The following is a 24,290-nucleotide window of genomic DNA, read 5'->3' on the forward strand; positions in this document are numbered from 1 at the left end:
CTATGAGCGTGATAATGAGTGCTGGGAATCCAGTCCACGCCCTATAATCTAGGCGAGGGGCGGAGTCCAAGGAATGACAAGGATCTCAGGAGTTACAGTTTATCAGATGAAGCTCAGACGGATCTCCACGTGGGACCGCAGGGTGACGGGAGGCAGCGCACAGGTAGCGGAGAGAACAACTCAGAATACAATGTCAGTGCCTATGACTGTACTAATAGATAATATTCTAGAATCTATCAGCAAAATATACATTTATGCCAAATTAGGCAAATATCATCCGAATGGTAATTCAATGCATTCATGTGATACTGTTGCTATTATTACTACAATGTTATGAATTCCGTCTTAATGTAGCAATGTTAGTAGAAAGGAAGCAATTAGCATAGGGCCATCTAAGCTGCCTGTTCGTATTTAGTATCTTTGTGGTTATTGACATCATTATTGTTGTTGTTTTGATTAGAGTTCTAGTAGAACAATGAATAAATCTATAGCAAAAATAATGTATCATTCAATACGTTTTCAATGTAAGCATCTAGTAGGGCTAATAATAGATAATTAATGCTGATCGTACATACTGCTAATAATAGAGGAGTTCATTAATGCTGATAAATACTGCTAATAATAGTTCATTAATGCTAATAATACATACTGTTAATTAGTTCTATATACAGTTGGTATCTCCCGCATTTAGAGATCATGTCCATGATTTTACTAGACACTATAACATCCACGCCGTATGTATATAGAATACCCCCCGCTGCTGCCCTGCAGATGCTGTTTATTGGAGCCTTCAGGCTATTTTCACACAGGCGTTCGCGATTTTGCCGCGAGAAAATTGCGGCAAAATCGAGTCTTTCATCACTGTGATTTTTGATGCTTTTTTTTTAGAGAATAATCTCGCATCGCTGCCGCCCACGATAATCACGTGTTTTTTTAGCACAAAAGTCAATGGTACTTTCTAAAGTTAAAATCGCATGTTTGTTGTGTTGCGATGCGATAAAACTCAGGCTCCATAGAGATACATGAGAGATGAAAAAAAGGCAAAACGCAGAAAGATAGGGCGCGTCACGATTTTTCATTGTCTCAACATCGCATGAGTGAAAACATCGCAGATGGGAAGGAAACATTGTGAATCATTGGTGTCACAATCTGCTTTTTTACTGACTATTGCGGCAGATTTTCTCGCCCGTGTGAAACCCCCCTTAATCAATGAATGGACTGCTGGGGAGGAGCCAACAGCAGATCACTGAAGCCTTTCTGAGCAATCCATTTACAGAATACAGGCTGCCATAAAGAGCTGATGAAGAGGAGAAGATGATATAAAAAAAAATTAAAGGGGTTGTCCAATTCCTTCACCACTTTAAGCTGGGTTCATAGTGGCGTAGGTGTATTTCGCCCACTTCGCCACGTATGTGTTTAGGCAAGTACACCACATGTTGGCACACAGTAAAAAATCTGCACAAAACCAATGTGACTTTTTGCGTATATGCGCAGCGAATACGAAGGTCTTCTGCCTATATCACACATATACGCAAGCCCATTGCTTTCATTAGGCTCTTGAGCTGCGCAAATGTACACATGTGGCGTATTTTTTCACTGGATTGCGCATCTCGTGAAAAATACGCTTATGTAAACGAGCTATAAGGTTGCTTTCACGCGTCCGAGAAAATCGAGCGAAGATTTTTGCTTTGCGAGATGCACAAATCTCGCACAAATATGAACCTCATTCTCTTGAATGGGGTCATAGACATGAGCAGTTTTTGAAAAAAATCACGGATGGGTGTTCCTGCGAAACGCCTCACCCATTTTTTGCAATGCGACCGGAAAAAGCATCACACGGCGTGGGAGAGGCACATGAGTGCGATGCGAGGTTTCCCATTGAAGACAATGGGTAACACTTGCTGATCCTTCAGGGTGGATGAAAAACGCATCAGAGAATTGCTACTTCCCCGACGTGATGGAGGCGTTTTTGACACATAATCGCCTGCTTCCACGGTAATATTGCATGGGCGCGATATCGCACTCGCCTGGATGAAATTAGCATAAATCAGAAAAATGCAGATTCAGAAGCCAGAAAGCAGCAGATTTAGTGAGGTTGATGAAGCCGACTCCAGCGAGATGCTACATGATCCTTGGGAGAGGTTAATAGGAGGGCCCGGATTAACGATGGTAGCATTGTGAATTGTTAGGAGGCGCTTCCTGTAGATTTCTTTCATACCGCGATGTTTATAGGACCTCCGCTGTTATCATCAGCCGCACATTGTTACTGAGTATGTTATTATTAATATTATCCTTTATTTATATCCTATTGCCGACCATCAAAGACACAGAACATGAAGAACTTCATTCACATTCCTCTCCGCATAGCTTCATTTAGGTCGCTAATACTATTATAATAGTGTGTATTACCGCTCTGCACGTGGACTTGGTACGCATGACCTAAAATTATTTCTCAAGTGATGATTCACTGACAAATTAATGTTTTGGCTCGATAGTTGAGGAATGGTTCTGGAACGTTGCCTAATTGCCTAATTCTAGTTGTATGCATGTTACTTACTACACACGTACACAAGGAAGTCATTAAAGCGGTTGTCCACTATTGATGGTCTAAACTTAAAATAGGTCATCAGTAGGAGATAGGTGAAGCTCTGTTCTATAAGACTACCACTGATCAGTTGTTCACCAGGCCGTTGTGCTCATATACTGAGTTGATTTCTGCAGGAAGTACACAGCTCCGATCTCACTGTAGTGGCCAGGTTTGGTATTACACTCTTTCTCTTTACTGGGCCAAGGCAAGTCTTTGCAATCATAGCAGTGGTTTTCTTACTGATATTCTACCTGTCGGATCTGGAAATAGAAGTCTTCTCTTCACAGCTGAAATGAAACCTTGTTTATTTTTTGCTGCATTAAGGTGTGCTTGAAGATTTTGTGCTGTGAGGCGCTGATCAAGCAAATTGTTGACTCTCTCAAAAGCTTGTCATCTGATTTTGTAGTGGTCTTTGGTCTTCCAGGCCTCTTTCTGTCAGAGATTCCTCCAGATTCCAAGTGCCTTTTGATGGTATATGTGCTTACTGCCATCTTGGCTTTCTTGGCAATTTCTCTGTAGGACACCCCTACACTTCTAGGGGTTATAATTCTCTTTTTTTGGCTAATTGACTTTTTCTTGCCATTATGATAGCAATGTGCTCTGTCCTGAAGAGCAAAATTATCCAAAGCCTAGCCTAGAGCAGGGGCGTAACTATAGGGGATGCAGGGGATACGGTTGCACCCGGGCCCAGGAGCCTTAGGGGGCCTATAAGGCCTCTCTTCACCATAGAGGGAGCCCAGTACTATGAATAAAGCATTATAGTTGGGGGCCCTGTTACAGGTTTTGTATTGGGGCCCAGGAGCTTCAGGTTACGCCTCTGCTCTAGAGGTTGTTGTAATGCAGTCTGTTCCAACACTGGTTATATAAAATCAGAGGGTTTGAAAGTAATCTACAAAAGTTGAGACTCCTGTAGGAATAGTTTGCATCCAATTTCAAACCATAATTTGAATTCTGTGCTGCAGAGCAGCTTTTCTGTCTCGTTCGCTGAAAAAAATGCCATTTGGTTAAAATAGTTAAATTCAGACTATTGGGCCGTTTTAGGTTAAAATTTAATGATATTTTTATGCTTTTAACTTAATTTTGGACTTTTGAAAAATTTCACATTGTTTGCCAGACTTGAACTATGTTAATGTAAAAAATAACTGGAAAAATTGAGGTGTTCTAAAACTTTTTACTGATAGTAAAAGTTTTAGAACAAGTCTTTGTAGACTTGTCCTTTCTTTCCATGATACAGGCCGACTGGTGTCTACAAGCTACCATAATCACAGAGGATTCCTCAGTATAGGAAATGTGAATTATTAATCATTACCCATTGAAATTAATGAATGTCTATGTTTTTAACTTCCACTAGAGATTCTCTAAAATAATAGGCACTCTTTGCAGTGATTCTCTGTTAGGCTGGATTCACACTGGCGTCAGCGTTTTTACGTTCGTCCGCCGGTGACGTTAAAACACATGAACGGGTGCACAAATCTTAACGTTTCAACACCAGTTCACATGGTCCAGCGCCAAGACCGCAATGCCGTTGGGCGGGGGGGAGACAGTTTAGCTCTGCTAAGCTGTCTCCCCATTCCCTTCCGTTTGCCATCTCTCGGCAAGGGCAGGAGGCAGGGCAGGGCGGGAGCTAGTGCATTAAGCTCCCGCCCCCTCTCCACCCCCTGTCGGAGCCAGCAATGGCAGGAGGCGGATCTTAACTCCGCCCCTGTCCCCTCCTATTGCAAGCAGCCAGCAAGGGACCGAGAGGAGCAGGAAAGGGGGTGGGAGTTTAACAGTCATGCTGCTAAACTTCCTTCCACCTCCCTTCTCTGTAAATGCGCCCGGCCCGAAATGCACTATCTTGGCCGGTCGGGCACTTTTACACCGCGGAAATACGCCCATGTGGACTGATGTAAAGCAATGCATCAGAGGGGCAGCGCATATCGGCGGAGCATGAAAACAGTGATAGCGTACACACTCCCACTGTTCTCTATGGGAGCCCATACACACTGGCTGTAGAAAAGAGTCACACTGACAGACTGGGCACCAACTTCCTGTAGTGACAGAACAGGAATGTGGAGCCCTGTAATCATAAAAAAATGCACCCCCCTCCGACTCCCCAGGCCCTGTCGTATAAGCACCATAACTAAGTTTATGGTGCTTATAGCATGTGACAGGTTTCCTTTAAGTGGTCTTGATGGAAATCTCTAGGCTTTCTTCAGGATTTCCTTCTATGATCCACCTGCCATAAGCATATTTCCATAAACCAATTCTTTTATTACAAATTCCTGTAATCTTGCTTCACACTCTTCTCTTTGAGAGCTCCCCGTGGTGAGTACGCTGAATTCTATAGCCCCTCTATGTGCTTAAAGAGTACAATCAACCCCCCGCCATGGTGGAGTCTCTGCCGCTATAGTGCAGGGAATCTATGAATGTGATGATGTGTCAGAACACTGAGGTCTCTAGCGTTGTATTATTAACTTTAACCTTCTTAATATCTCTGTCCCTATTTCACAGATCATTGTCATGCGTTTCTCAGCCTTGCCTGCCCCCCCCCCCCCCACCACCACCACCACTACTCACCTGTGCTTATCCCTGCTGTGATGCTGTTGGTGTCCTTCGTGCCCGGGACCCTGCTCGCCACCAGTTCAGCACACGCCAAAACACTGTTGCTCCATCCAATGCCCAAGCTTCATAGGGCAACTTTGCTCACTGTCTGCTTGTAGTATTGTGTTAAGTTCTGATGCCATTCAGTTCCATACTACCAAACTGAACTTGGTGCATCTAGCCAGTCTTCTGGGAAAGACTGGCTGGATGCATCAAGGCTGAGTTATTCATGACCTCCCAATATCACTGAATGATGTTATTATTTTGGCCAACTGGCATGACATAAAATTCTGAGAAAGGCAAGAAAAAACTGAACACGTCCATCACATGCTCTAGTTGTCACCAACTATTTAAAGACCTCTACAGACTTTTGCTTCTTTCTCCCAAGAAGAGCCCAGGCAGATAGAGAGGTTCAAGCTCTCCATAGAAGAACACCAAAACCAGTATAGTAACAAACTATTCCTATATTGCAGGGGCAAGAGTCATTTTTTGCTGGATTGTCCAATAAAGCCAGGAAACTCTAGCACCCAGGGCAAATAGGAGATGCTACCCTAAGTAGAAAGCCACCTTAACCGTGACTCTGGCTATTTTTGGGGTCCGCTTCACAGTGTAAGACTTCTTAGATTCTGGTTCTTTGAAAACTACCTACATCAGTCGTAGACAGTAACAGTACAACACTGGAGTATCAGATTCCTGTAGCCTTCTTGGAGAGACCACTACCCATTGTCTCTTATCAGCACAGTTCTCCATAGAGTCATCTGCTTTGCCAACATTCCATTGATCCTGTACGTTAGGGCTCTCCATAAGGAACAGATCTCCTATAGTTTTCAGGGGTCCATCAGCCCTCTGCTCCTGGGAATTTTGTAGCTTCAAAAGCATGCTTCAATAATAGTCTAAAACCTTGATCAGATTACCCAGTTGAGGGAACAATCATTGCTTGCCAGTCATCGACCACCTTGACCTTGGCCTGTGCTGCAGGATTTGTGTGGCTTGTCGGAACCATACTCAGACTTCACTGACATCTTCAGGAAGCAATAAGTTAAAGGCTCTTCAAGGCAGGGTATATTTATTGTGTTTAACTATAGTCTGTAGTGTCATCTGTAGGGATGAGCATTTATTGTACAGGCAAGTATATAGTCCCATTCTCGCAAAGGGTGAGGGTCTCAGACAGTTTTTCTGCTAGAGCTTCCCTCTAAAGTCTGTAGTCATATAATGTCCTTGTACCCAGCAGTAAAGTCAGGTGTGACTTTAGCAAATTTTGGAAGGATATACATATGAAAACAACATAAAATACTCCTTCTGTTATTATTAGAATTTCTCAACCAGTGCCAAACCATAAACTGGCAGCGTATGCTGATAGGAACAAGGCTGTCTCTACAAGCCAAAGCTGGTGAAGCCTGGTGACTTTCCATTGTACGTATTCCCCATGCAGTCCTTTAAACTCTCTAAATCACTTTTAGCTTAAGCAGAGGCTTCCATATGTTCAGGCTGTTACATGTTCATGGGGCATAGCTGTGGGTCAATAGCTGTTGAATGTGTATTGGCAGCTTTTGATGGCATCAAGTTGTATCCAAACTTATACTTGCAATTCAGAGATATCTTGCTACAGCAATATGGTGTACCTGCATAGCCCAGCAGAAGGGGGCCAAAACTAATGTCTTGTTAGCCAAGTACATGGCCAAACATAGGGTCTTGCGGACAAAGGCTTGATAAATGTAACAATTGTTCTTTACTATGTGGTGCAATGCACCAAGTAAGGCACAATCTTTCAATAATATTACAGAGTCTGTATAGCCAAATTTGCAGATGTGGTATCTCTACTGGGCACGAACATAAGGTGACTGGGCTAAGGACGCCACCGGCAGACCACCAGTAGAGAGGATCATCTGATCATCCGACAAGCACAAGCAGCTCCAACTGTTTTATTGTCTACCATCTAGAGACAGGTGGCGCCATTGTTACAGCCCTGTGTCTGTTGGAACCATTTCCAGGCACTCAGCTGAAGGACATTTGGTCTCATGGCACCAATTACATGTATTGCCTTTGACACCCACCCAATGTTACCTTCATTTGCAGTGGTGTAGTGAATGACTAAACTGGATGCTATGAAGTAAAACCGTGTTGTCTTCAGCGACTAATCTAGGTTTAGTTTGGGCACTGACGATGGCCGTGTTTGTGTCTGAAGACATAGGGGTAAGCACTTCAATGCTGCCTTTGCTGCGGAGCGGCGCAGTGCCCCCAATGCTGGTGTAATGGTCTGGGGGGGTCGGGGGTCATAACATACGACAGTCAGTCACCCCTAGTTGTGGTTCAAGGGCCAATGAGAGCTCAGCGATATGTTCAGGACATCCTGCAGCCACATGTGTTCCTCTCATGGCGGCTTCCAAGAGGCATTTTCCAGCAGGATAATGCTTGGCCGCATACAGAAAGGGGTCACAGAAATGCCTCCCCAATATTATCACACTTCCGTGGCTGATCATATCACTAATAAAACATGTATGGGACCATCTTGGATGCCAACTTCGAAAGCCTATGAGTTTGCATGATCTAGAGACTCAGTTACAGCAAATGGGGAGCGATATACCAACTGATACCATACAGAACTTGTATGCTCCATGCCCTCCCGTATCACATCTTGCATCCAATCTAGAGGCAGTACAATAGGGTACTAGAGCCTCCATGCCCGCCTGTATCACATCTTGCATCCAAGCTAGAGGTGGTACAACAGGGTACTAGAGCCTCCATGCCCATCCATATCACATCATGTATTCAAGCTAGAGGCGGTACAACAGTGTACTAGAGGCTCTATGCCCACCTGTATCACATCTTATATCCAAGCTAGAGGCGGCCCAACTGGGCTCCATGTCCGCCAGTATCACATCTTGTATCCAAGCTAAAGGTGGTGCAACAGGGTACTGGAGGCTCCATGACTGCCCGTATCACATCTTGTATCAAAGCTAGAGGCAGTACAACAGGGTACTAGAGCCTCCCATCAAGGGGTCAGTGTTCTGCAATAAATGATCCTTTTGCTATGATATTGTGATAGAGTAGAGAATGATGGTTCCAATTGAAGTATGGACTGCATGCCAAAGGGCATTTTCCCATTGGGAAGTGGCACTTGGGTGTAATTTCAATCACCTGATTAGCAGGGATTCCAAGCAGAGAACCCCCACCAGTCAACTATTGATGACTTACCCCAAGAATAGATCATCAATAGTGTAGTTCTGGAAAACCCCTTTAAGTAAAGTTGAGAAGATTTCCCCTCCCAGTCTCTCTATTATTGTTGTTATCCACCTGCAATCTTACAATAGGACTAGGGAAGTGAACTGAATCTTTGCCCCAGATGAAGGAAAGCCGAGCTATACCACTGCCTGCTAGGGTGTTGAGATAAAGAAAAGGTTCCATTGATTGAGCTCCCCATTAGTCAGAGCAGGAAGACACTTCAGGCAAAGGTTTCTGCTCTGCATGACTGAGGTGTCCTTCACCTGCAGTAAATTTGTATTGCTGCAATAGAAGCCAATAGAACACTATGTTGAGTAACTGGTATTTAAGTGATTTTCCAGCATTTTCTCTATGGTAGCTCTCTGTTCTTTCCCCCTCCCGACCCTACAAGGCTCTATGGTAGCGCTCTGTTCTTTCCCACTCCCGACCCTACAAGGCTCTATGGTAGCGCTCTGTTCTTTCCCACTCCCGACCCTACAAGGCTCTATGGTAGCTCTCTGTTCTTTCCCACTCCCAACCCTACAAGGCTCTATGGTAGCGATCTGTTCTTTCCCACTCCCGACCCCACAAGGCTCTATGGTAGCGCTCTGTTCTTTCCCCCTCCCGACCCTACAAGGCTCTATGGTAGCGCTCTGTTCTTTCCCACTCCCGACCCTACAAGGCTCTATGGTAGCGCTCTGTTCTTTCCCACTCCCGACCCTACAAGGCTCTATGGTAGCTCTCTGTTCTTTCCCACTCCCAACCCTACAAGGCTCTATGGTAGCGATCTGTTCTTTCCCACTCCCGACCCCACAAGGCTCTATGGTAGCGCTCTGTTCTTTCCCACTCCCGACCCTACAAGGCTCTATGGTAGCTCTCTGTTCTTTACCACTCCCAACCCTACAAGACTCTCTGTTCTTTCCCCCTCCCGACCCTACAAGGCTCTATGGTAGCGCTCTGTTCTTTCCCACTCCCGACCCTACAAGGCTCTATGGTAGCGCTCTGTTCTTTCCCCCTCCCGACCCTACAAGGCTCTATGGTAGCTCTATGTTCTTTCCCCCTCCCGACCCTACAAGGCTCTATGGTAGCTCTCTGTTCTTTCCGACTCCCGACCCTACAAGGCTCTATGGTAGCTCTCTGTTCTTTCCGACTCCCGACCCTACAAGGCTCTATGGTAGCGCTCTGTTCTTTCCCACTCTCGACCCTACAAGGCTCTATGGTAGCGCTCTGTTCTTTCCCACTCCCGACCCTACAAGGCTCTATGGTAGCGCTCTGTTCTTTCCCACTCTCGACCCTACAAGGCTCTATGGTAGCGCTCTGTTCTTTCCCACTCCCGACCCTACAAGGCTCTATGGTAGCGCTCTATTCTTTCCCACTCTCGACCCTACAAGGCTCTATGGTAGCTCTCTGTTCTTTCCGACTCCCGACCCTACAAGGCTCTATGGTAGCTCTCTGTTCTTTCCGACTCCTGACCCTACAAGGCTCTATGGTAGCTCTCTGTTCTTTCCGACTCCTGACCCTACAAGGCTCTATGGTAGCTCTCTGTTCTTTCCGACTCCTGACCCTACAAGGCTCTGCTCAGCCACAGAGTTCACAATTATGTTTAGGTAAAACAAGAAGAGGAAACTACGTTCTATTATATTTTTATGTTTGTGAAGTAATTGCTGCGCCGGCGGAGGGCACTGACCCATATCCGGGTAAATGTAATAATCTCCAGATCTTTGTATATTGTTGATGACCTGAACTGAGTTTACAGACAGGACACGGAAGAAAACACAGGTAAAAGAATCCCGCGCTCCGGGTGTTGGTGAAAGTAACAAAAACAGAACTTACTGCGTTGAGCGGTTCGTTGCTACAGTGTTCGGTTTACTTGCTCTTTAATGAGCCCATGTAGCAGATCCCTATAGGTGACACTACTACTCCTATAGGTGACACTACTGCTTCTATAGATGACCCTACTGCTCATCTCTATAGATGAAATTACTGCTCCTATAGATGATACCACTGCTCCTATAGATGACATTACTGCTCATCCCTATAGATGCCACTACTGCTTCTATAGATGACCCTACTGCTCATCCCTATAGATGAAACTACTGCTCCTATAGATTACACTACTGCTTCTATAGATTAACCTACTTCTCATCCCTATAGATGAAACTACTGCTCCTATAGATTACACTACTGCTTCTATAGATTAACCTACTTCTCATCCCTATAGATGACACTACTGCTCACCCCTAGAGATGATAATACTGCTCCTATAGATGACACTACTGCACCCATAGATGACCCTACTGCTCCTATAGATGACACTACTGCTTATCCCTATAGATGACACTTCTGCTCATCCCTATAGATGCCAATACTGCTCCTATAGATGACACTACTGCACCCATAGATGACCCTACTGCTCATCCCTATAGATGACACTACTGCTTATCCCTATAGATTACACTACTGCTCATCCCTACAGATGACACTACTGCTCATCCCTATAGATGACACTACTCTTCCTATAGATGATCCTACTACTTCTATAGATGACCCTACTGCTGATTCCTGTAGATGACACTATTGCCCATCCCTACAGATGACACTACTGCTCCTATAGATGACACTACTGCTCCTATAGATGACCCTACTGCTACTATAGATCACACTACTGCTACTATAGATCACACTACTGCATCTATAAATCACACTACTGCACCTATAGATGACACTACTGCCCATCCCTACAGATGACACTACTGCCCATCCCTACAGATGACACTACTGCACCTATAAATGACACTACTGCTCCTATAGATGACCCTACTGCTTCTATAGATCACACTACTGCATTTATAGATCACACTATTGCTCCTATAGATGACCCTACTGCTTCTATAGATCACACTACTGCACCTATAGATGGCACTACTGCTCCTATAGATAACTATACTGGTCATCCCTACAGATGACTCTACTGCATAGTATAGTTTGTTGTGAATAGTGGTACAATTGTACATGGGAGGTGCTACCGGTCAGATGTCTACCTGTACAAGACAGGTCAAGAAGTACACAGTGGGAGTGAGAGAAAAATGGCTCAAGGCGCGACGACTCCAAAGATTGGTGATGATGAGATATAGAGATTTTATTATATAAGGAGTAAAACCAGCAGAACAAATGCGTTTTGAGGAACAACCTCTTCTTCACTAATTGCTGGGGCAAGACAAGCTGCAGTGCATAGAAAAATGTATAAGTTTAATAGTATTGATAAAATGGAATGGAAGAAAAAATCAGAAGAAAGGTAGGGAGAAAACATAAAATATAATCAGGATATAGTGAAACTAGTAAAAGTAATCGTAATCCTACAGTCACAAATAAGAATCATAAGCGCAATAATAATAGTAAGGTTAATAACAGTAAATCCATTAAATGGTACATAGTTACTCATCTGATGGAACAAACAATGCCTCCGAGTGGAAGAAAAGTAAAAAGTTTGTCACACAGTCAATTCAAAATCACGTAATACGAGGGAGTGACTGATAGGGTAATGTCGATAACTGAAAAGGCCTAAGAGGACACGAAACAGAACAACGGTACAAAACCAAAACAACAAAAAAAGGAAAAAAAATCAAAAGACAACAATCAATAAAATTGCTGTAATAAAATGTGAATATTATCTGGTTTAATAATGGCGATATGGCATGGAAATCATAACCACAGGATATAAAATAGTACATAAAATTCAGATATCATGTAATGACTCACTGTAGCCATCCAGATGAGTCATGCCCCCCACCACCCCCTCCCCCCATTTTAAATACATCCCAGTCCCTATTTATGGTATGCATTACGGTACAGCAAAACTTGAACAGCATATCATACACAGTCAATAATTTTAGGGTTCACAAACCCACTGGGCCACCGTCACTAGCCCGTCATGGGCGTTTGGAGGGCATCCTCCTCAATCAGACATGTGACGGTTCCCAAACAGATCCCATAGGATCTCACTGGTCCAACTTAGACCTCAAGCTTGCAGCCTTCCTAGCTCTTCTAAGCTGATACTCTCTCCTGAGTGTTACAGGAAATGACACTTTTTTATATTTCCTCCTGCCACACCCACAGCTGTTAACCCTTTTTTTTTTTGCAGTCAAGTACCTGTTTTTAGCCCTCTGCAGGCCACTCTGTGTACTGCACTCCCACACTATAAATAAACTTGTACTTAAAAACTGGTAAAGGGTTAACTATTCCACTCATAGGAGAGCACTGGTATTTGAAACATTGCATATCATTACCTGGACTTTCACACTTATAACGTATGTCTCCATATACCAGTCTCCATGCATGCAGGATCATAGCTCCATAAGTGCAGAATGCATCTCCTCTACTCATCGTCTGCCACCACCATGTCCATTACACTTAAGGGGATTACTTCGGCAGGATAAGACATTCGTACTTGTATTTATATTTATCATCGCCAACCACTCTCCTCATGGTACTTCATTCTGATCAATGTACTCCTTATTATTACCAAAGGGCCGCAGCATGTCAACCTCATGGCCTAATACACCGTAGATGCCAGAGCCTGTCACTAAATCTCGGAGCTCCGCGACACAGCGGACACAAATGCACCTCTGGTGTGAGTCAACATCTCCATACATTCTACTCAACATTACGGCATTACTGTTTCACGTAAACAATATCTCTTACTAGCGCGTTCCGCTGTGCAGTGCCACACTACTGTGGTTGGACTAGTCTTACGCATCTAGCAGCGTTCGTCTTCTACTTCAAAGACTGAGTCCCCTGTGGGAAGGGAGACACCCTCTCCTTCCATGTGGTCTGTGGTCATTTACGGTCCCTGAATCATTGGGCCCTACCATTGGTTGTTTCATGTGCTGCTCCCCTTGCCTGAGGACAGTGCTCGGGTCACCCCTCTCGCTGGCTGGCGCTACACTCTCTGCAGACCTTAATTCTGACCTCCCTCTCAATACTGGGTAATGATGGAGCAGTACACCTCGCTGCTCTTACCTCTTCTGCAACCACTGCACTCCCCTCATGGCACAGCTAAAACCCAATTAAGGCCAGTATGGCCACCATCTGTGCCCTCACTCAGGGGCGAGGCCTGGGCAAGGCCTCAGCCCCTGCTGTCTACAATGCCGCTGCAGTGACTGTATTGGCCAATGGAGGGAAGCCAGACACATTGTTGCAGCACTGACAATACATGTGCTGGCAAGCGCCTTCTGTCTTTCCTCATCTTCCTCTCCCAGCTGCATCTCGGACTGGGAGGAGACGGGGCATCACACAATCACCATCGGCAGCTGCAATTGGCGGTATACTGCTCAAAACCGGCCGCAGTGAATTCCGGTTGTGAGCCTGGCCGGTGACCCTGTGTACGGTGTGTAATTGTATTACGTATGGCTGCGGAGGCATGCAGGCGGTCATGTGCAGTACAGCTTTTTTTTTGTTTGTTTGTATTACCCACACCACCACTTAGCGATGATGCAGGTACCCGCAGCCCATACGCAATGTAGTTGCGTATGGGCTGCGGGTACATCCGTGACTATAGAGTACAATGGGCTCTATGGTTGCGGACTCTGCTGTAAAATACAGCATGTTGCGATTTTCCTTTCACTCGTGGAATACGCAATTCATACATGTGGGCCTGAAGGAGAATTCGAAACTACATGCCTTTCACTGCCCGTATATTACCGCTATATGACCACTGTACGGTGGTATGCCTGTGCCTGACCGTATGATTTGGTTTTTCTATCTTAGGCCGCCTGCAGACGGCCGGGTCAGATCCGGCTGCGAGAATTCTGCAGGGAGCAGCATGGCACTCACCCGCTCTTGTAGCTCTGGCTCTTTCATGTGCCGGCTGCCGGGCAGCCGGCGCATGCGCAGACTGGAGCCGGCAGCCGGGGAGTGAGATTTCTGTGCGGGGCTCTGCGAGCCCCCACAGAAATAGAGCGTGACGCGATTTGTTTGCCGCACGAGATTTCGCGTGGCCAAATCGCGCGGCTAACGCAATCCTATGGCAGCTTTCACGGGCGGAAATTCCGCGGGAAATCCCGCCGTGGAATTTCCGCCCATCTGCAGGCGGCCTTACACTTTTATTTTCCTGCTGATTTGTATGATTTAGTTATTTAAGGCAGTGCTGAAGGATAAGTCCCCGAGCGTGCATTGTGCACCGCTATTTGTGTGTATTATAGGGAATGTATAATGGATGTGGGCTGGAAACAAAAACAATCTGCAACAATCCGCAGGTAAAATCTTTTGCTCTTAATCATAGCTGGGCTATGCTATGATTAAGGGCAGACATCAAATATGTAAGTGTGGTTTGGACTAACGCTGCGAGCAGGATTCGTTGAATGTACAGATTATTGCTGATCCTTTCTCTCCCGTCTAAACTTGACAACCAGCAAGCCGATGCAGTCCACCCATAGGATCCCTCTGCTGACTCATTTGATGCATGCCACAAGCCTATGAACACCACTGATGGTGTGCTAGATTCCCCCTGAACTACTTATCAGCCCATGTCAAAGGGCCTTTACCCAGCAGTGTTGATATGATTCCAGCAGTGAGGAGAGATAAAACACTAAGGGCTCATGTCCACGGGCAAACTAGGATTTTAAATCCGCAGCGGATCACCCGCGTGCGGATCCGCACCCCATAGGGATGCATTGACCACCCGCGGGTAGATAAATACCCGCGGATGGTCAATAAAAGGGAATTTTAAAAAAAATGGAGCATGAAAAAAAATGTGACATGCTCCATTTTCGTGCGGGTCTCCCGCGGGGACGGCTCCCGCAGGCTTCTATTGAAGCCTATGGAAGCCGTCCGGATCCGCGGGAGAGCTAAAATAAGAATAACTTACCTGCAGCGGACCGGGCAGTTTTCTCTTCTTCATGGCCGGATCTTCTTTCTTCGGCCCGGCGGATGTGCACGGCGCATGCGCACGGCACACAGCCGGCGTGCCGAGCACACCTGTCGGCCGAAGAAAGAAGATCCGGCCGTGAAGAGGAGAAGATCTCTCCGGTCCGCTGCGGGTAAGTTAGTTCTTATTTTAAGCACTCACGTCTGCGGGGCAGGAGGGACCTGCTACGGATTCTCCATGGAGAATCCGTAGCGGGCCTGATTTTCCCCGTGGACATGAGGCCTAAGGCTGCCTGCCCACGGCCGCAGTGAACGCAGTGAACGCTTTCCATAGCGTTGCTATGGAAAGCGCAGCCCTTGTCTGTGAGCGGAGAATAATAGTGATTCTCCGCTCATGGGCCGGCAAATCGCAGCATGCTGCGAATTGCCGCGATTCTCCAGATAGGCTCACCGCGGAGATCCGTCTGCCGGGTGGCGGATCCCGCAGTGGATGTCGCAACGCCCGTGGACAGGCAGCCTTACTAGAAGCTACAGCCACTTCTCTGTGCAAATCTCTCTGCTTCTGTTTCCCTGTAGTAGCAAACTCCTTACTCTCCATAGACCTCTATGGGCAGCATGAGACAGCAGTGAGCAAAAATATCCCCCTTCCTGTAATCTGTCTTGGTGTCTCTAGAGATTGATTTTTAATGTGACAACTGGCAGTGGACAGCAAATCTGAAGGAAGTGAGAGCCCTTAGTGAGCAGCACTTTAGTGTGATTTTTCAGCACATAAAAGTCATTTTAGGTGAATTAGCACTTTTGCTAATTATAACATTGGCTACCACCTAAGGACAAGTTGGTACCGATAAAAACTACAGCTTGCTATGCAAGAAACAAGTCTGCATATGGCTATCCAGGTAGAGAAATAAGAAAGTTACGGTTTTTGAAAACGGGAAACCCCGAAAAATCATTGTGTCCTTAAAGGGAACCTGCCTCATTAAAAATGCAATGGACTCTGCATCTACCATGTTATAGAGCAGGAGGAGCTGAGCAGATTGTTATATAGTATTGTGTAAAAAGATTCAGTATAACGTATATTTAATTCATGTAACTTTCTGTTCATTATGGGCTTCGAGGTCGAGTGGGTGGAGCTACCAGTGACTGCAGCTATCTCTGTATGCAAAGTCCTCCAGAAGTAGCTGTCAATCACTGATAGCTCCGCCCATTGGACTGTTCAGCCCACAATGACTAGAGATTTAAATGAATAAAATACAAGTTCTACTAAATCTTTCCCCATAAACATTAGTCTGCTCACCTCCTCTTTAACATGATGTCTGCAGAATGGACAGCCTGTTCCATCTGACAGACTCCCTTTAAGTACCAAACTAGGCTGTGTCCTTAAGGAGTTAAGAACTGCTGTCTTGCAACTTTTCTACCCGGTGTCCTAATCTGCTCAGTTACAAAAGCATGGGTCACGTCAAGGATCACCAATAATCTGCTTCGAAAGTTCCAAACTAGTTTGGGTCACTCATCCAAATTCCTGTCCCCGCCTTCTTCCAAGTCTTCTTTCAGAGGTTGCTCAAACATCCCCAGTCTTAGGAAGCCTTATCTCCATGTCTTCACCATGGATTTCCTATCTCCGGTCCATCGTTCGTACATGATGAAACCCTGTAAGTTTTATATGTTCTTTAACGACGCGTTTAATTGCTCAGACAATGATGGGCTCGCTGCCAGTCTGCAGAGAAGAAAATAATGAGTAACTAGTGCAAATTTCAGTGATACCAGAGCAGCCACGTTACTACTGAGCTTCACTGGTGAGTGGAAAAGATGGATAGACTCCCAGCTCCATGCCAAACCCAGTAGGCAAAAAACAGGTTAAGCAGCATTCAGTGATTATTCATGTCAGTCCCTCAAATTGCTGCATTGGATGAAGAGGAAAATGCCTTCTGCAGAGGGTGGAAAACACCCTGCTCACCTTCAGTTGTCGTCTTCTGTTTTTAGATTCTCCTGACGGAGGAGAAGACGTTCAGGAAGCTTCCAGACCTTTGACTCTACAGGGCCACAAGCAGTAAGTCCCACTATTAATGACTGACAGGTTGGCAGTGGAGCCGTCCTCTGTTGTGTTACTTTGTATCTTTTTATACATAATATAATAACAATACTTTAGAGGTACAATGACTTCATTTGGCCACTTTTTATGTCTGCTGTTCTTTCTTTTACATTTCTTAATTATCATACAAAATGGACTTAGATTATATCAGTTGTACATGGTGGGAAATGTTCTGGGCAGTTCTCTGAAATTGTATCACACATGATCGGCTTAGATACTATTCAGAGCAGATAGTATCATGCATAATGGGCTTACATACACAAGCTGATCCGAGCAATATCACTATGAGATATACTATCTGAACAGAGAAGATTACACAATAATGGTCTTAGATACACAGGCTCAGCAGATAGTATGATACATGACAGGCTTAGATACACAGGCTCAGCAGATAGTATGATACATGACAGGCTTAGATACACAGGCTCAGCAGATAGTATGATACATGACAGACTTAGATACACAGGCTCAGCAGATAGTATGATACATGACAGGCTTAGATACACAGGCTCAGCAGACAGTATGATACATGACAGGCTTAGATGTACAGGTTTAGCAGATAGTATGATACATGACAGGCTTAGATACACAGGCTCAGCAGACAGTATGATACATGACAGGCTTAGATACACAGGCTCAGCAGACAGTATGATACATGACAGGCTTAGATGTACAGGTTTAGCAGATAGTATGATACATAACAGGCTTAGATACACAGGCTCAGCAGACAGTATGATACATGACAGGCTTAGATGTACAGGTTTAGCAGATAGTATGATACATGACAGGCTTAGATATGTAGGCTCAGCAGATAGTATGATACATGACAGGCTTAGATACACAGGCTCAGCAGATAGTATGACACATGACAGGCTTAGATACACAGGCTCAGCAGATAGTATGATACATGACAGGCTTAGATATGTAGGCTCAGCAGATAGTATGATACATGATAGGCTTAGATCCATGACAGGCTTAGATACACAGGCTCAGCGGATAGCATGATCCATGACAGGCTTAGATACACAGGCTCAGCGGATAGCATGATACATGACAGGCTTAGATACACAAGCTCAGCAGATAGTATAATAAATGACAGGCTTAGACACACAGGCTCAGCAGATAGTATGATACACGACAGGCTTAGCACATCGCCCTGGAAATTATTTTTGGTAGCATATATGAAACTGCATGATATGGCAGGTTGACCCTATAGAAGCACATTGCTGCAAGCAAGCCTAGCTGGGGGGATTATTTTTTCTAATACACACCTCAGCTGCTGCAGAACTTTTAGAAGGAGACGGGGGAGCTTCAAGTTAATCACTGACTAAATAACTGAATTGCCCTCTTTCTGCTTAAAGTGAGGTCTGAAGCAGCTGAGGCTTGCATTATAGTGTCAGCAACAATGGCTCAATATAGTGACAAACACAAAGCACCAAAACACTACCAGCTGAAGTATTCCTAGCAGTGCCAACTGCTGTGCCCCCAAACCCTGTCACAACAATGCCAGCTACTGTTCACTGTTTAATAGTTGTCACAACAGTATCAGCTGCCAGACTCCTAAACACTGCTGTCAGTGCCAGCTGCAGTGCCCTATAACACTGCAGTCATGACAGTGCCCGCCATAGCTCCCCCAACAATGTAACAGTTCTGTCCTAACAGTCCCAGCCAAAGTGCCCTAACATACTGCCTGGGGCTAATGCCCACGGCCGGATTTCCGCTATTGTACCTAATAGCTCAATGCTCACGTTGCGGAATTCCGCAGCATGAAATAACCCGCGGCATGTTCTATTTGCCGCGGGAACATGTACAGTCTGCTTCCATTGTAGTCAATGGTAACCGGTCGTCACGCTTTACTTCCGCTGTAGCACAGCGGAAGTATCGCGTGAATACGCGGCCCTGCTTACGGCCGGGCACATCATGCGCTGTTCTGCACATGCGCGCCGGCCCTCCATGCAGGACGCGTATGGAGGATCCGGAGTGGTAAGTATGGGGATTTTGGGGGGGCACCGTGGTGGACTCTGCTGCGATATTCCGTCGACGGAGTCTGTCACAGCCGTAGGCATGAGCCCCTACAGCTATAGTGCCCCCTTAGAAGTGTAAGCCACAAATGCAAGAAAGTGACACACAGTAGTAAACAATTTTCCCTCTGCAACATTTTCAGACAAACATACCTGCCCCTCCCCCCCTCCAGTTCAAAACACAATCCAAGTAACATATACTATATAATAATATATTCTAAGTAAAATGATGCCAATACTTAATAATCTCATAAATCACTTTTTCTTCTGCTTTGTAGGAAAAATTCAAAAAAGCTGAAAGCCATGTCGGGTGCAGACAGTGGCAAAGAGGCCCCTACCAACGAGTGCCCTGTGTGTTACGAGCGTCTACAGAACCCCAATATCTCTGAGCGGAGGCTAAGCTGTGGTCATTCTTTCTGCCATGATTGTCTGGTGAAGTATCTCATGACGGCCAAGCAAGAGGGTTCCATAAAGAAGAATATCATATGTCCACTTTGCCGCTATGTGACGTTCCTCAGCAAAAGGGGACTTATTTTGCCGCCAAAAACTGGAGAGCTCAATCAGATTTTAGAGGTTCCTCACAGTCCTTCCTGTCTAACACATTCTACTATAATAGGGAACCCCAACGTCTTGATCATACCTATTCCTGAAACAAACGAGTCACATAGTTCTCAAGACCCTTGCCGATGCACTTGTTCTGGGGATCCCGGCCCAGATCTAATAGGCCATACCTGTGGGTCTCAAGTCTTTATCATCAGTGATGAAGGCCAACCCATGGAAAGCAGCGAGGACATGGTCACAACCAGCTCTGAAACACCCCACGTAGATGCCAGGGTAAACTGTTGTCACTCCCCGTCTTTAATAATGATCCTATTATTGATATTTCTCGTAGCTGTCTTAGCGGCAGTTCTGCCATGGGTGTTGTTGGTCAAGAAAACATGAAGACAAGGTTGCCCTTTTTTTGAAGGTATTGGACCAGGAGAAAAAGTGTACTTGGCACCACTCAATGTATTAGAAAACATCTCAACTGAGGTGACCATCATAGCGAGACATGTTTTGCTTCCTCATATGAGTATTGCAGGAATCACATAGTCAGAGTGAAGGATGTCATCTTGGTTTGGCGTGTTTAGTACGTTGGATTAACCGAGAGTGGATTTTGCTGTTGACAAAGATGGTGGGTGGATGTAATACAATATAAGTTTGTGTTGGACTGTCAGATACTTCAATGAGACATGGAACCTTCCAGGGTTAAATTTTGGCCAGAGGAAAACCCCTCTAAGGGCAGACCAGAACGATCTCCAGCCCGCTCTAACTCCATTCACTAGCAATGATCATTCCTGTGTAAAAGCACAAGAACGATTATTGCTCGGGTGCCCGTTCGGACATCTGCACCCAAAAGGTCGTCCCGTGTAAAAGGGCCCTAAGTCTTGAAACAGGTCAACCATCGCAGGTGTAATGTTCTATTAGATCGCATACTACTGATCTATAGCTGCTTCTTGAAGACTGTATGATTGTCAACAATTAAAGGGGCTTTCAAACGTAGATTGCTTAAAGATGTACGTAAAATAGGTAGAAATATTTGACTACAATATCTTATGTACATCTGAGACATTTTTAACAAATAGAAATTGTGTTAACATACAGTTCGCTCCTCACAATTGTCCATTTGTGTAAGAGACTCTAGGAGTCCCAAAATAATGAATGTGAAAATTAATGAAGCGTTTGATTTGCTTTCAAAAACAGCGCCTCACTTGTCTACAGATTGGGTGTGGTAATGCAGTTCTAGCTCATTCGCTTCAGCAGAGCTGAGTTGCAATGCCAGATACAAGTTATGTACAAATGTGGCACTCTTTTTAAAAGAAAGCAGCCATGTTTTTCTAATACTTGACAAGCTCTTAAAGGTGCAAGAGGCCTCATACCATGGAGAGTTGAGCTTCTATTTGACATTATATTTGCCAAATCTTCCAATATTCCTCACTGGTACATCTTGTAGTCACAAAGTGGCTCTAAAGGTGCCCATTAGAGATGAGCGAGCATACTCGGTAAGCGATATACGAGAGAGAGTATCGCCTTTTTTCGAGTACCTGCTGGCTCGTCCCTGAAGATTCGGGCGGCCGCGGGGTCGGGGGCAGCGAGAGGGAGGAGAGTGAGAGAGATGCCTCCCTCTGTCTCCCTCCCGATCCCCTCTGCAACCCCCCGCTCACCACCGCGCCCCCCCCTGAATCTTCAGGGACGAGCCAGCAGGTACTTGAAAAAGGCGATGCTCTCTTGAGTATATCGCCTTACCGAGTATGCTCGCTCATCTCTAGTGCCCATACATTTTAGACTAAGGGCGCCCACCCACTGGCGTTTGTGATTTTCGTGCGTGAAAAACGCAGCGTTTTCGGCGCGTTTCCCGCTGCGTTTTTTGCGGCGTTTTCGCGGCTTTTTCGCGCCTTTTCCATTAATTTCCATTGACATTCATGGGTGCATTAGGAGAAAAATAAGGACACATATGCAACTGACAGTTCCTATGTTAAAAATCGCAATGCACCGCAAAAAAAAACGCCAGTGGACAGGAGTACATTCAATTCTAATTGCTCTTGAGAAAAAACGCAAAGAAAAAAAAATCGCCAGTGGGTGGGCGCCCTTAAAGTTGATGAAAATGGACAATTTCAACCAAAACGTTCGTTTCTCGAGAAACATGCTTTCAGCAAACTGATGACATACATTCATCATCTGGAGATAAGTTGGCCATGTTTGACATTTTGGTCTGAAAGCCAAATGAAAGCTTTTTTGGGGACCTTTCATACGGGATGGAATATTACACAACAGCGTTGTGGAATATGCCATCCCTGAATTCTGCACCAAAATCTGCAGATTTTGATGTGGAATTGCCAGTAGGATAATGCTATTTTCAATTTGTTAGCTTTGCAGATTTGGGGGCTGAATATTCCGTAGGAGGGCATTTTCCGCAACACTGTTGAGGAATATTCCATCTTGTGTGAAAGGTCCCTTATTCATCCAAAAGACCTTTTGCCCATCTCCCAATGCCATTGAATATGTATGACCAGATTGTATAACTGTGATGACCAGTATGGACTAAAAGCTGTACGGCTGCAACTGCTATACGATTGCTCACCAATTTCTCGTTCAATGGTGGTTCAACCATTAACCTACTTCTGTTTAATGTGTATGACCGCCTTTAGTCCTTAGCCACTCGTCAATAAGGTCTCTTTATAAATGCCATCTTCCATACGGTGTGCTCATCTGGACTTCAATTCTGAAGGAGGCATGCTGGGTATAATTCAAAAAGTTCGGTGTCACCTAATTTTGTGGCCAAAGGGGTGATTGATTTAATTTTATACTTTCAAAAATGGAATCTGGATTTAAAGGAGTAATTACAGAGTTATTGTATGTTAGCTTTAAAATATAACTATACATTCAGAAGTGCCCAGCCTAGCACTGTCTCTCCTCGTTAACCGGGCTTATACACTTTCTATGAGCCTGCCTTCAGTTTAAACGGGAGAAACAGCTGAGTACTTCTGACTCTTCATTATAAATGATGGGAGCCTCAGCTAGCAAAACGTCTAACTTGTTTTCATGACATATCAAAAGTTTTCCGAAAGTTCAGTTCCACTTTAATATGGATACACTGAACCTTATTTGGAACCTCAGAAAAGCCAGTTCTCTGTAGTTGCCCTCCACACCTTAGTCTAAAGTTATGGGCCAAGTCAGTAAAACTATATTGGTAGACAGGCAGAAGATTTTCATCTGTGCTAAAAAGGAGGATTGTGTTCTTCATACAATGCTTTTACAAAATTGTCCGATTTCTCCCCTTACATGGTCCACTCATCTGTCAGATCATCGCTTTGAGTTATAAGATGAATCAAGTATGACCATCCTATGAGCTTCAGTATAATGAAAACTGATTGGTAGAAGTAGAATTACTGTCAGATTTAGATCAATGTTCTTAAAGGGGTTGTCCGGTTTAGAAAACCCACTTTTATACACCCTTCAAGGGAATCCTAAGTTAATTGAAGAGGGTTGTTTGCCCAGGATCAGGACAGTGGAGGTCAGGACAGCAGATGTCAGGGAAAGCTGGGTGAATATGCACATCTCAAAACAAAAGCAGAGACAATCAGAGCTAATAGCACTTTTCACAGAACCTAATGGAACATATTGCTCACTCTCCAGTGGGGGGAGGGTGCCTTAAAGGAGCAGGGAAATGTCCAGATTGGCTGGAGATGGAAAAACTGGGTGCATGTCCTGGCCAAAAAGCTGGTACAAGTGCATGCACGGGTGGCACTGATAGCTAGGATTATAGTGCAGTGTCCACTGCAGGGACTGCCGATGGTCGTGACCAGCTGAAGGAGGAACTCAGGGAAACGGCAGCTGCGTCCAATAGTAAGGTAATAAATTAGATATTTATGGGGGTTGGAAAAGCCCAACCAAGTTTCTTGTTTTAACTGGCAGCCTTTTTAAAGTGCAATAGGGCATCATTGTCTGTTATATCGATGTAAGAAAAGTATTTCAGTTTGCAAGTCATACAATGTGAAACAATCTTCTCCTTGAGCTACATCACTAGTCAAAAGAAGAGTCATATACCTCTGAGTAAGCCTAATTAATGATGGCATTTATATGCACACACGTGTATGTCTATATATGTCTATATATGTCTATATATATATAATCTGTATTCAGTAAGGCCTCATTCACACAGGTGTATACACTTTTGCTCTGTAAGGGCTATTACGGCACTGGGGCTTTCTAATGTTAAAATCGCATCACACAAAAATCGCAAGTTTGTGCTTTTGTGATTTTTTGTGCGATGCGATTTTAATAGAGATGAGCGAGCGTACTCGGAAAAGCACTACTCGCTCGAGTAATTTGCTTTATCCGAGTATCGCTGTGCTCGGGTCTGAAGATTCGGGTGCCGGCACGGAGCGGGGAGCTGCAGGGGAGA

At 44.9% G+C, this 24,290-nt stretch overlaps 1 protein-coding gene across 3 annotated transcripts; it reads left to right on the top strand.

Moving 5' to 3' along the window:
* The first annotated feature begins 100 nt into the window (after positions 1 to 100).
* RNF222 (ring finger protein 222) lies at positions 101 to 24,271 on the top strand. Of its 3 annotated transcripts, none has more exons than XM_066586340.1 (3): positions 101 to 163; positions 17,216 to 17,282; positions 19,624 to 24,271. In XM_066586340.1, the coding sequence occupies exon 3, from the start codon at positions 19,649 to 19,651 to the stop codon at positions 20,285 to 20,287; it is 639 nt and encodes a 212-aa protein (XP_066442437.1). In that variant the 5' UTR covers positions 101 to 163; positions 17,216 to 17,282; positions 19,624 to 19,648; the 3' UTR covers positions 20,288 to 24,271. The 3 variants fall into 3 exon arrangements, with proteins under 3 accessions (XP_066442437.1, XP_066442438.1, XP_066442436.1); XM_066586341.1 differs by having other exon boundaries at positions 113 to 192; XM_066586339.1 differs by lacking the exon at positions 101 to 163 and adding an exon at positions 16,689 to 16,884.
* The last annotated feature ends 19 nt before the right edge of the window (positions 24,272 to 24,290 follow it).

This window comes from Eleutherodactylus coqui, chromosome 13 (assembly GCF_035609145.1).
Source record: "Eleutherodactylus coqui strain aEleCoq1 chromosome 13, aEleCoq1.hap1, whole genome shotgun sequence".
In the NCBI taxonomy this organism is placed as follows: Eukaryota; Metazoa; Chordata; class Amphibia; order Anura; family Eleutherodactylidae; genus Eleutherodactylus; species Eleutherodactylus coqui.